The 13582-nt window shown below is 37.8% G+C and overlaps 1 protein-coding gene and 1 long non-coding RNA gene across 2 annotated transcripts; one reads left to right on the plus strand and one right to left on the minus strand.

Moving 5' to 3' along the window:
* Positions 1 to 902: 902 nt before the first annotated feature.
* Positions 903 to 4583, minus strand: LOC120117929. Its single transcript, XR_005515704.1, has 5 exons — positions 4245 to 4583; positions 4096 to 4145; positions 3896 to 3972; positions 1483 to 1581; positions 903 to 1190 (listed from the first exon to the last, which is right to left on the minus strand). It is a non-coding gene; the product is annotated as an uncharacterized LOC120117929 (long non-coding RNA).
* A 1423-nt stretch (positions 4584 to 6006) lies between these two features.
* LOC120117927 (serine incorporator 3-like) lies at positions 6007 to 9302 on the plus strand. Its single transcript, XM_039138090.1, has 7 exons — positions 6007 to 6098; positions 6420 to 6606; positions 7210 to 7449; positions 7632 to 7743; positions 7826 to 8000; positions 8262 to 8502; positions 8810 to 9302. Exons 2-7 carry the CDS (start codon positions 6423 to 6425, stop codon positions 9097 to 9099), a joined length of 1242 nt encoding a protein of 413 aa, XP_038994021.1. The 5' UTR covers positions 6007 to 6098; positions 6420 to 6422; the 3' UTR covers positions 9100 to 9302.
* The last annotated feature ends 4280 nt before the right edge of the window (positions 9303 to 13582 follow it).

Genomic DNA, 13582 nt, shown 5'->3' on the forward strand with positions numbered 1-13582 from the left:
TAAAATAAAGAAATTAAATATCAATTTTTACCATAATAAAAGGACTAAAACAATAGTTAGACCATATAAGTCCTTCAACTCGTCATCGTGACCTTTTCCACATGTTGGAAAAAAGGATATTACTTCACCCAGCTAATTCCCTCCATGTCGGCCTTAAAGAATCATCGTCTAATGTCAAAGATGATTGTTCCTGGCGTTATCGCAGAACAGACGTATCATGGCCCTCCCTCTTTTACTCTGCCGTTCGTCCAGCTCGACTCCACGGGGTTTAAGTAGTTGCAGACTGAAGTTTCTTAGCTTTAGCTTCCTTTGTTCACCAAAAAATAAATCATTGTTTAATTAAATTTAATGTTAAACAGGTTTTTTTTCCAATACCAAATTAGCATAAAAAATTATTCCTGCAAATGATAGATTTAATGAAATTTGTTGTTTTTAAACACGAGCTTAGTTACCATTCACAAATACCCATGTATTCATTTTTTTCCTCTTAAAAATATTTTTAAAAATTTTAACTTACTTATTTACATAAAGTACAAAATAAATAATTTCATACCAATTACAAATTAAAAATAAAAGTTTTAGTCAACATTTTCATTTAAAAAACAATTTGATTTTTTTTCAAAAGTTGATGGAATTTCAACAACCCATTAAGTTGTGGCATGCGACTATATATATCATTACATGTTAAAATTGTTAAATTCAAATATCAAATTAGACAAAAAAATATCAAAGGAAAGACAAATTCCGGTACAAATTGTAATTTAAAAAAAGAAGCAGCATAGGTACCAATACCATATTAGAAAAAACTCAAAAAAGTAACAAATTCGGGTACCAATCATTTAATTAACCCTTGGTTTAACAAGCGTACGCCATGGCAGCTGCATTTGATAAACCAAAACCTGAAGTTCAAGGGTTCAATGATTAACCTATCAAGAATCTACGAAATTCGTTTGTAAACATATACTCCGAAGCTCACTCAGATGTTTAGCTCAACGGCAAAATTTAAAATGTCCCAAGGGAAAACCATGACCTTCTGTTGTTTCAGGAGTAACAGAGCTATCGCTTTTTTCTTCCACCCTTCCCGGACTTGGAAGATCCGGAAGTACTCGATGTCGATGGAGCTTCCTGCTTCTTAGTCCTTCCCGGATGTCTAGGTACCAACTCCGCAACTTGGAGCTTCAGCTGTTTGCCTGCAACCACACAAATTATGGAACTACAGCGCATAATTCACTCCAGCGCATAATTCACTCCAGCGCTACTCTTGTTCTTCTTCTCATTTAATTTTAATGAAAAAAATGAGACATATGCAACACTTTTCCCTTCATAATCTAATTTCGCAAAGTCGAAGATGGAAAGTGTTTTCACACCATCAAATAACTCGCGTTTTCTACAGAAAATATGGCGCTTTTGTTTCAAAGAGTTCCATTATTTATTCTCAAACTCAAAACTGGCTGTATAAGTACGTTAAAAGACGACACTTACTTAAGGAATGGCTGGATTGCTTAAAGTCCCATCCTCCTTTTTCAATTGAACCCTCACTCCCCCTCTTTGCATGAAATCACGAGGATATGCCTTGTCAATCTGTACAAATCAACTTTAACTCGGTTGTATAACAAATATAAAGAATTAGTTTGTTCAAAAAGCAGGTAGAGTAAAAATTTGACAAATCATTCAACAAGTGTGAGATGAATAGGTTATTTGGCATTTTCGTTCAAAAGCCCCAAGTTCCAAGATGTTCCGCAAATGATTTTAACATCCTTGTCATAGGATGCCAAAATCATTTAGCTAATAAATAGCTCTAAAGGTAGCAAGACGCTGAGGTTTGAGGAGCAACCTTCTTGTCAGGTAAATCGGTGGCAGGGGAAACAAAGTTTACAAAAGGCACGGACAATAAAAGTGAATACTAATTGTATAACTAAAGATAGGTTTCGGAAACAGTGCACATGCAAAGGGAGAAATCAACAATGGATAAGGTAAAACACTGTATGTGTAGACCCACACTCTAGGAATAGACCCTTGAATGATGAACGGAGCAGTGCACGAAAAACCCAAAAACCATACTTGTGGCATTCAGAGACCATAAGAGTTTTACATCCTCAAAGGAGGCAATATACAATGGTGGTGACAACCTCGGTTAATTTTTGATTCACCCAAGGAAATAGTATCTGTTAGAATTTGATGATAGAAAGTCCTAAATGTCCATTTATTGGTAGATTCACGGGGTAGTACAGAAGGAAGCAATGATAGAAAGCAACAAGAGTAAGACATATCTTCATTTATTTCGATTGTTACAGAAGGAAAAACACATATAATTGTTGCTATCCACAACAGATTTCAACCATTGCTAATGGAACTATTTAGCAGGTTACTTGAAACCTCAGGTTCTAATCAGGAAAAAAAGTTCATATTAGATTTCAACAAAACCTTCTACTTGGAAACTGATACAAGCTCTAAAGGTGTGGGGGCAATTCTCTCTCAAGATGGCAGACCTGTGGTTTACTAAAGTAGAGATTTGGGACCAAAGCATGTTGATTTGTCTATATATGAGAAGGAGTATTTAGCCATACTCATGGCTGTGACAAAATGGACGCACTACCTAGAAGGAAGACCTTTTGTTATAAAAATAGATCATGAATCCTTGAAACATCTACTGGAACAAAAATTGACTACTACAATACAGAAAAAACAGGTTACAAAACTTCTTGGGTTGGATTATTTAATTCAGTACAGAAAAGGAAAACACAACAAGGTGGCTGATGCTTTATCCATGAAGCATGAGGAAGGAGTTGAGCTAAACCAGTTGAGTGCTACTATGGTAATTCCAGCTTGGGTACAAGAAGCAGAGCTAAGTTATGAAGGAGATTAAATAGCTAAGGATGTCATTACTACATTGGCAGTGTCAGAGAATGCTATAGAGGATCAGACTTTTTCTAAAAGCATACTGAGATACAAAGGACGGGTGTACATAGGTGACCATGGAAACCTTAGACAACAACTTTTTCAAACACTGCATGATACTCCACAAGGGGATCATTATGGGGTTACTGCTACCTGTCACAGGATGCAGTTATACTTCTATTAGAAAGGGATGAAAAAGATGGTGCAATAGTATGTGCAACAATGTGAGATTTGCTATAGAATTAAAGATGAGCATGTGTGTTTTTTTTACAATGTGAGATTTGCTAGAGAATTAAAGATGATCATGTGTTGAAACCCAGGTTATTACAACCCCTGCCAATACCTCAACAAGCTTGGGAATTTATAACCATGGATTTTGTGGAGGGTTTGCCTTAATTCACAAAGGTACAATTGCATTTTAGTAATTATTGATAAATTCACTAAATATGCACATTTTGTGCCCCTAGTACACCCCTTTACAGCTGCTGAGGTTGCCAAGGCTTACTTAGATCAAGTATACAAGCTACATGCACAGCCTAAGATTGCTCTTTTTGATAAAGATCGAATCTTTACTAGTGTGTTTTGGAAGGAACTACAAAAATTGTTGGGCACTACAACCATTTTTACCACTGCATACCATCCTGAGACTAATGGTCAGACAGAGAGACTCAATCAGTGTTTAGAACAATCTAAGGGAACTGTGTTTTGCTAGACCAACTACCTGGGTGAAATAGTTGTCCCAAGCAGAATGGCGGTACAATACCAGTTTCCACACTTCTTTGGGAACTACCCCATTTACGGTATTGTCTGGCTACATGCCTCCAACCATGACCTAGGTCACAGAATAAAGGGTGGCAGATGTGCAGAAGCTCATGCAAGAGAGGGATCACCTAAATAACATTCTACAAGATCAACTCACTAAAGTACGACAAAGAATGAAGCATTTTGCAGATAGAATATAAGTGATCGAGAATTCCAAGAGGGAGATGAAGTTTACCTTAAATTGCAACCTTATAGACAGACTTCAGTTGCTCTGAGAAAGAACCTTAAACTCTCAGCAAGGTATTATGGTCCCTGTAAGGTTTTGAAGAAAATTAGGTCAGTTGCTTACCACCTGCAACTATTAGCACACTCCCAAATACATCCAGTATTTCATGTGCGTATGCTCAAGAAGAAGATTGGAGAAAAAGCAATTACCTCCAAGGATCCTTCGGAAGTGAATGCTGATGGACAAATCCGAGTGTATCCTGCCATGGTTTTGGATAAACGAATAATAATAAAAAAGAAAATCAAGCTACAACTCAACTGTTAATTCAATGGTCTATCTTGGGTTCAGAGAATGCTACCTAGGAAGACTTTTCGGTTCTGAAATCACAATTTCCTAATTTCGATCCCTGGGGACAAGCATCTACTGTAGAAGTGGGTATCGTAACGACCTAGGAGGAGGAACTAGGTTTTGTAGAAGGGGAAGTGGGGAAAGAGCTAGGGATTACTGAGGAGAAATTGGGAATTGAAATAAAAAAAAAAGGGGAAATGAAGTTACATGATGGGAACGTGGAAGAGGAATTAGGGTTTGTAGAGGGGAATTGGGGAAAGAGCTAGGGATTGCTGAGAAAAAATTGGGAATTAAAGCTGAGAAGGGAGAAATGAAGTTAGCTGGTGAGAACGTGGAAGCCCAACTGGAGTCAAAATACTTGAGTGATAAAATGGAGTGGATCGAAGAAAAAGGAAGTGGGTCATCAGCTCTTATGACCCAATATGAAGGCAGTGCATCATCAATTCATGGACATGCTCCAGCCAAGTGAAGCCCCACGAACGGTTAATGGAATCTGCTACAAGGACGCATAGTTGGCAAACAAATAAATTAAATTAGCACATGGAAAATCAAATATATATATGAATGTGTACCGTGCACAAGTTCCTTATGAATGAAAATATCAGAATTATCTTCTTTTACCTTCAAATTCCCTCTATTTTCTTAAATCCTTTCTTTTATTACGAGCTCAGTCCTGACATGTTTTAAAATAGGTTGTCCCATAATAAAACTACTCATAGATTTATCATGATACGAACACAATAAAGTAAAAGAAATACACTACACATTGTCACAAAAGTTTTGTAAGTTATATTTTAATTATTAAAGTTATTAATAAATTAATATATTATGAGAATTGATGACGTTGATGATGAATTAGACTATATATATATATATTATTAAATATCAAGTTAATAATTTAGTTATTAGAGATCAATATGGATATTTAATTTTCTATACATCATCAACAAGAAGGGAATCAATCACTAGTAACAATTAGGGATCGGCCTGGGTAGTGGTTATGGGTTAAGTGCATCTCCATTCTTTTGGAAAAGTGATTAAATTTAGTTTAATATGTTAAGGAAAAAAGAAAAAAAAATTACAATTTTTGCATACACATTATTTTTAAGAAAAGAAAATTAAAATTTTGGACCATCATTCTTAAATTTCTAGATCCGCCATTGGGCATGGGTCGAGTTGGGTCTGATTTTTAGTCCACCCGACCTGACCCGAGAACAAGAAATCCTCCACCCAAGATCTGACCCGACCCGACCAAAACAAGATTTCATCCGACCCAAACCCTACCCGAAATAATAAAAAATATATTATTTTTATTCAATAAAAACATGGACATAATTAAAAAAAATAATATATAGAGGGGTATTATTGTGATTATTTATAAATATATAAGGTAAAATTATATATTTTTTTTCGGGTTGGGTCAGGTCGAGTATTTTTTACCCTAAACCCGAACTGACCTGAACAACACATTTAAAAAATCTGACTCGACCTGAACCCTATTTTTCTTTAAAAAAAAATCAATCGGGTCGGGTCGAAATCCGTCGGGTTTGGGTTCATGCCCATTCCTAGTAACAATTTTGTGGATTATAGACAATGTTAGTGACAAAAATAACTTATGAAACATTAGATCAAAATATAAAATAAATGAATATTTAGTGATATCGAGTGTAGTTTATCCAAGAAATACAAATTATATCCACACCATTCATTAAAAGGACGAACGCGGACGAACGGCTTCGATCAGTAAACTACAAGATCTCTAACGTAGAATCAACCGCACAAAATTAAAGCTTTTTAGGGTCCTTTCCCCTATATTCCTTCCGATCATCATCTTTGCTTAATTTTATCTCTCTCGATTTCTCAGGTAAGAAAAGAATAATTAAATTAAATGTTTTATTTTTCAGAATTCAATTATAATTTATTTAATATTTAGATAATCGGAATCTTTTATATGTTGTAATTGTCGGTTGGTTGATTGATTGTTGTCGTGGTTGAAGAGGGTGCTGGGTGCTTTATTTTTTTTTGTTCACAGTTCGAAAACAGGGTTATCCCGTTCGAATCTTCAACAATTTGGGTTTTTTTTCTTTCAATCGGAATTTATTAATTTGTTTATTGTTCAAGTAAAATGATTCTTTGATTTGTTGTAATTGTTGGTTGATTGATTGATTGTTGTTTGTGGTCGAAGAGGATGTGGGCTGCTTCATGCCTTGCTTCGTGTTGTGCTGCGTGCGCCTGCGATGCGTGCCGCACGGTGGTTTCAGGGATTAGCCGGAGATCGGCGAGGATCGCCTATTGTGGACTTTTTGCCCTTTCTCTGATTCTTTCGTGGATCCTTCGTGAGGTTGCTGCGCCGCTGATGGAGAAGCTCCCTTGTAATTTTCGTTAAAACTCTGCCTCTCTTAATTCGGTTATTGCTAAATTATGCGAGTCACGTAGTTAGTTTGTTTTTAGATTTCAATAGGAAAAACAATTGTTGATGTTGAATCGAGTAAATGATGACGCTAAATAGTTAGTAGTATAATAGCATTAGCATATGCAATGTGCAAGGAGGATGGGTTATTTAGGATTTGTTTTTGTGGTAATTTGTCTCACAAGCGTCGTTTTACTCTGAGCTAAGTGCCTTGTACATGTCGCATTAATGTATTATGTCTTTTAGGGAATCTGAAGAATGCTAATACTTCGATTTGATTATGGAATTTATCACCATTCACCATGTCTTTGGATATGATTTATCGGATTAAATCTGTGTTTCGGATTAATGACAAGCTTGTTCTTTTACACATTTTCCCTCGAGTGATAATTGGTTCTAGTACCGTATTTCGCTTCTATCATGCTGCCCCATTTTTGGTTGTCTTTAGTTATTGATATGTGCCTCCATGTTTCATGTATAGAATGCTTAAAAGCAAGCTTGCTGGCTGCATCTTGCATATACTCATTTTGCTGATTTTGTTAATATGCCATTGTTATTTGTGCAGGGATAAATCATTTTCATAAAACACCGGACAGGGAATGGTTTGAAACGGACGCGGTGCTGAGGGTTAGCTTGGGAAATTTTATGTTTTTCACTATCCTGTCAGTTTCTATGGTTGGAGTGAAAACTCAGAGGGATCCTCGTGATGCTGTGCACCATGGTGGATGGATGATGAAAATTATTTGTTGGTTCATTTTAGTGATTTTAATGTTTTTCGTTCCAAATGAGATTATCAGCTTCTATGGTAAGCTACATTCTGATGGATCATTCTACAAGATTAAGAATATTATCCTTGTCTAAATGTTTTACAGGCTATAGGAGATAATGTTCTTAGAGACCATTTGCAAATATGATTAGTGGAGATAATAATTTGGCTAAAATTGATTATAGTCAACTTAAACTGACACTTAAATTTTGCTTTTGCAGAGTCAGTATCAAAGTTTGGTGCAGGACTGTTCCTTTTGGTTCAGGTTGTGCTTTTGCTTGACTTTGTTCATGGATGGAATGACAAATGGGTCGGATACGATGAACAGTTCTGGTTAGTTTTGTTTTTCTGACATTTTAATGGGTTCACTTCTTTTTATTGTTCAGATCAACTGATATCCTTGCCTTTTCTCTAGGTATGTTGCTCTGTTAGTTGTTTCACTTGTCTGTTATTTGGCAACATTTGGCTTCTCGGGACTTCTCTTCCACTGGTTCACTCCATCCGGACATGATTGTGGACTCAATACCTTCTTTATCGTTATGACCTTGATTCTTGTTGTTCTGTTTGCCATAGTTGCTCTGCATCCTGCTGTAAGTCTCTACTTTTGGGTCTTCATAATTATTTTATCCCATCAATATCAATTTTATCCCATATTTATTACCTTGGCTCGAGTCGATGGCGCTGTTAGATATATTATACTGTTCCATGATTGATAAACTGTATACCTTTTCAAACATGCATTTGTAGTGCAACTTTATCACCGTACCATATTTCATGCCGTTTATACAAGTATGTTGATGCACATAGTCATTCCCAATGTGTATATCTTGTTGAATTCTTATGTTTAACAGGTTGGCGGTAGCATTTTGCCAGCTTCAGTCATATCATTGTACTGCATGTACCTATGCTACAGTGGACTTGCAAGCGAGCCAAGAGATTACGAATGCAATGGTCTTCACAATCACGCTAAAGCAATTTCTACCGGCTCCCTGACCCTTGGTCTAGTTACCACTGTCCTGTCGGTTGTCTATTCTGCTGTTCGTGCTGGGTCTTCCACGACTCTGCTCTCCCCACCAAGTTCACCACGTGCAGGTACCATGGACAACATTTCTCGATCCTTATACCATTGAAATAAGCTTTCACGATGTTCTTTTCTTAGAACTTAAGCAAGTTTTGTTTACAAACTTCATTTATTTTTGTATTGAGAATAGGGGTAGGTATTTCGAAAGTCCATCAACCGTGTTTGGTTTTACATATATTTTGAGAATTCGGGGTTCACTTCTCCCTCTTTCCTCCGTACCTCACCGCATTTTAGGATCTTTTCGAGGGGTGGAAAAGATACCAAAAACAAATTATATATTAAGAGAGTACTTTAACATTCTGCTTTGAATGGTTGAAGGTGCTGGAAAGCCTTTGCTTCCAATGGACAAAGTAGACGAACACGAAGAACAGGGGAAAAACAAGCCAGTCTCGTATTCGTATGCCTTCTTCCACATAATCTTTTCTCTAGCAAGTATGTACTCGGCAATGCTCTTAACTGGATGGTCAACCTCGGTTGGGGAAAGTGGCAAGTTAGTCGACGTAGGCTGGCCATCTGTGTTGGTTCGGGTTATAACTGGGTGGGTAACTGCAGGTCTCTATATCTGGTCACTCCTTGCTCCTATTCTGTTCCCAGAGAGGGAATTCTAGTTCTTGGCCATTGTTATTGCAATAAATTTAGTTATATGTGTGTGTGTGATTTGACAAATCGGATTAAAAAAACATTTATCTGTGTCAAAAGTGGGAATCAGTAAATGTACTCTTTTTATGTGTGTTTGATCAGTGATGGGGTTGAATATACCCTCACTGAAATCCTAAGAACCCTTTGTTGATGCTATTATACCATAATGTAATTATAAGGTTGAAGTAAATGTGTTTAATTTTAACCCCTTCATCTTTGATTGTGTAATTTCACACAACTTAGTAGGATTTATTGATTTAAAATATGAATAAATAAATATTTGAGTCGTTATAGTATAACAATTACTCGATTTTTTTTCTCTTATTGCGACTGTTCTTACTACATTCATGTATTTTTATTAAAAAAAATCCATACTATTAATTGAGGGATTGGTAATTAAATCTTAATTCGGTTGATACGTTTTACAACGTATTTTTTAAATTTTTTGAGACGATTTTAAATTATAATTTTCTGTAAGCGTTAAAATGTAATTGGCAGTTGGCACTATGTTCGTGACTTTGTCTTCTAATTTTATAATTTTAAGAGAGATTATGATAGAACTTTGGAAGGACCCCTTGGTGAGCGGAAGTGGGAGGAGTTACGCGCTTCCTTACCTGACTCCGACTCTGACTCCGTACTGTTACGACTTGCTGCCATGAAACCGCCATTACTACAAGGAGGAGAGGACCGACCAGGGTAGATATGGAAAAGGATTAGGCAGTTTTCTATTTCGTGTGCTTACAAATGTCGAATGGAAATGACTGAAACTACCGAAAATCAATTCTGGGACGTACTTTGGAAATTCCAGGGGCTCCCGAGCGTGCCATTTCTCCTCTGGCTAATTTGTAAGGGTCATCTTATGACTAATGAAGAACGAATAAGACATATGATAGAAGATACAAGCTGTTCCTGTTGTGGCACGATGCATGAGTCTTCATCCCATGTTTATCGAGAGTGTATGGCGACTCCGGCTAGTTGGAATGAACTCGTCAAACCGCGACTGCTTGATGTTTTCCTTAGCAGGAATATAGTTGATTGGATTCAAGTAAATCTTCAACGACCTGGTTTTTTCCCTTTAGTTTCGGACGAATGAGACTTGCTTTTTGGTTCCATTCTATGGAGCATTTGGATGCGAAGGAACCAAATGATCTTTGCACCGGAAACCTTGAAGACTGATAGCGTCATACAACATAGTTGCCGATTACTAATGGAGGCTGGCCAAGCTCGAAATTTAATACTGTCGGCAAGGAGTGGACGAGATAGGATAAGTTGTGAGATTTGATGGGAACCTCTGCCGCCAGGATGGTGTAAGGTTAATACGGATGATGCACATAAAACGACTTCTGCCTTACAGTCTGTGGTGGGATTATACATGATGAGACTGGCATGTCGATTGGTGGGTTCACGAAAGCCATAGGAGTGTGTTCGGTGCTTGATGCGGAGCTTTGGGATATGCTGGAAGGTCTTTATTTGGCATTGGATTTAGGAATGAGACTTGTCGTTCTCGAGATGGATAGCAAGAATGCATGGATGTTACTTAAACAAGGTACGAACATGGAATTGGCTTCCCCTTTGGTTCCACACATAGTAAACGTTATTCGATGAGATTAACAGTTGTAGTTTGTGCACATGGCTCGTGAATAAAATATGGTCGCAAATAGTATGGCAAAACTTACATGAACTTTATTGTTTGAACTTCGAACTTTTAGTTCTCTCCCGATGAAAGTTATGACGTTTTCACAAATATGTAATTTTCCCTGGTGATTCTCCCTTTTGGCTCGCATTCTTGAAATCTTTGGGGTTTATTCTGGCCATTCGGTAAATAAACAGATTTATTTTTCTCCTAATAAGCCTATTGATTCGAGGCATACCATCAACGATTCCTTGGGATTTAGCCTTGTTAATGAAATGAGTATTTATTTGGGTACTCCTGTGCGACAACGGGGAAGAAATTTCAAGCTGTATACTACGCTCTTGGACAGGCTGCGCTCGAAACTCTTCAACTGATCTGCCTCTACTCTCTCTCGCAGGGCGTATCACCCTTGCGAAGGCATTTTTATCGGCTATTCCAACCTATTTCATGAAGTCGTGTTTACTTCCGAAACATGTTTGTGACAATATTGAGCAACTCATTCGGCATTTTATTTAGAAATCTAGTGATAATGAAAAAGCTTTCTCCTTAATCAATTGGAATACCGTTTGTCAACCTTATAAGCATGGCGGATTTGGACTATGAAATCAATCGTTCCATAACATAGCTCTAATTTGGAAAATTTCCAATGCCTTGATTAATAATCCGGAAGCTCTTTGGATAAAGGTCCTGCGTGAAAAGTATTCAGTTTCAGATTTGGTTCTTGCTTCCATACACAGGTCTTCTTGCTCCCTACTTTGGAGATCTCTTTCTAAGACTTGGCCTCTCTTTCTTTCGAATCTCTCTTGGTCTATTGGAAATGGTGAGTCCATACGTTTCTAATCTGATCCTTGGATGCCGAATCTTGGTCCCCTCCACCTCTGGAAAGATCGGCAGCCATTGATACTGATGATGCGTTTGTTTCAGATTTTTCTGATTGTAATGGGAATTGGAATTGGCAGGTTTTGGAACCCCTTTTAGACGATACTTCCATCTCCCATTTAAAAAACATTTCAGCCCCTAGCTCCGCTCTTGGTTACGATCGTTGCCTTTGGAAAAATAATTCCCAGGGTGTTTTCACGGTTAGCAGCGCCTATGCTGCTCAGGCAAGCAGCCAATGGACCGCTCCTCACCCCATTTGGATGCTTATTCGAAAGCTTTGTGTTCCTGAAAGGCTCCGAATCTTTATCTAGTTGGTTGCGCATGATCGTATTCTCTAGAATGTCAACAGGCGCAAACGTGGTATTGCCACGATCCCTTCTGCAGTTCTTGCAGCTCTTCGGAAGAAACTTCCGTCCACATTCTCCGTGATTGCACCGAGATTAAACCGTTGAGGGCCGCCTTGGCACATTTTTCGGGTGTCTTTGAATTTTTTTACCTTGCATCTACAGGATTGGATAATGGCCAATTTATCTTCTAGTTCATCCCGTCATTATATGAGTGCCTATATTCCTTGGAGTTCTATCTTCGCTTCGCTCATTTGGCATATATGGAAGCGCCGAAATGACTGGATTTTCAACCACAAATTCCACTCCATCGACATTGTGCTCCACCGAAGTCTCAACTGGGCAGCGGTTTACTCTTCAAATCCTGTTGCAATTCAAAGCATCTTTGGTCCCAACAACGTTGCTGAAATATGCTGGGAGCCTCCATCAATGGGAACCGACTGCCTTAATACTGATGGGTCGGTTGATCATGCTAACCGAGGTTCGGCTGGTGGTGTGATACGGGATCATCTTGGTAACTTCATCGTGGGTTTTAACAGGATCTTGGGCATCACCACAGTGATTCAATCCGAACTTTGGGGGATATTGGAAGGCTTAAATTTAGCTTGAGAACGAGGATTTCGCCAATTACTCCTTCAGACTGATAGCTCTGATGCTTTTGAGATGATAACATCCGCCTCTCCTACCAGTCTGATTGCTCTTGTTCGGGAGATCTATGATCTACTTAATCGAAGCTGGCAAGCTGATTTTAAGCTGATTCGTAGAGAAGATAATATGGTTGCAGATTCTTTGGCGAAGTTTGTGTAGATGCTTAATTTGTCTGGGTAGTTAAGAAACCAGAAAAAACTAAAAAAAATGGTTATTGGGAGTTAAAAAGCAAAGTGGAGGTGAGGGTCGGTTGTTTGAGGCATTAACCACTCATCATAGCAAAAGGGGGGATGATCAGTTGGAGAACGTGGGAACCACTCATCAACTTGTAAAAGGAAAAAAGATTAACCACCAGAAAGAGGGGGGAGGAAAAGAAAAAAAAGAAAAAGAAAAGAAGAGAGACCTTTCACACCAGGGAGAGGGAGGCAACCAGAACAAGAGAAAACAGAGACCATTAAAAAACCAACGAAAAAACCAAAAAAGGGAGACGAAAAAAGGAGAGAGCCGAGAGATATCAACATTGAACTGAGAAAACAGAAGCAGAAAAGAGGTCTCCATTCGTGCTTTACAGGACATAACTGAGAAATTGTAAACAAAGCAAGGAAAGCTTTCTATTTGTTTTTGGTAATCAGAAAAAGACCAATCAAGAAGGTTATTCTTTACCCTCTTTTTCATCTATTTCACAACATGCTCTTTCTATTTTCAAAATAAATATAAGAGGGATTTACCTTGTTTTGTTAGAACGCCGTCGGTATTAAGGTTATTCGTACTGTTGCTGTAGTTGGGCGAAATTTCTGTGATTTACTTGAATCTTTGTCCATTACTTATTTAGGTTAGTTCTCATCTATTGGGTTTTAAATATGTAAAAAACAGAAATAAAAGGGTTAATTCCTTACCTTGCTGGGTTGGGTTTTCGTCGGATTAATGGAGCTTCGGTCTTGTGTGAGA

Source organism: Hibiscus syriacus, unplaced genomic scaffold (genome assembly GCF_006381635.1).
Source record: "Hibiscus syriacus cultivar Baekdansim isolate YM2019G1 unplaced genomic scaffold, ASM638163v2 tig00110324_pilon, whole genome shotgun sequence".
NCBI classification, from domain to species: Eukaryota; Viridiplantae; Streptophyta; class Magnoliopsida; order Malvales; family Malvaceae; genus Hibiscus; species Hibiscus syriacus.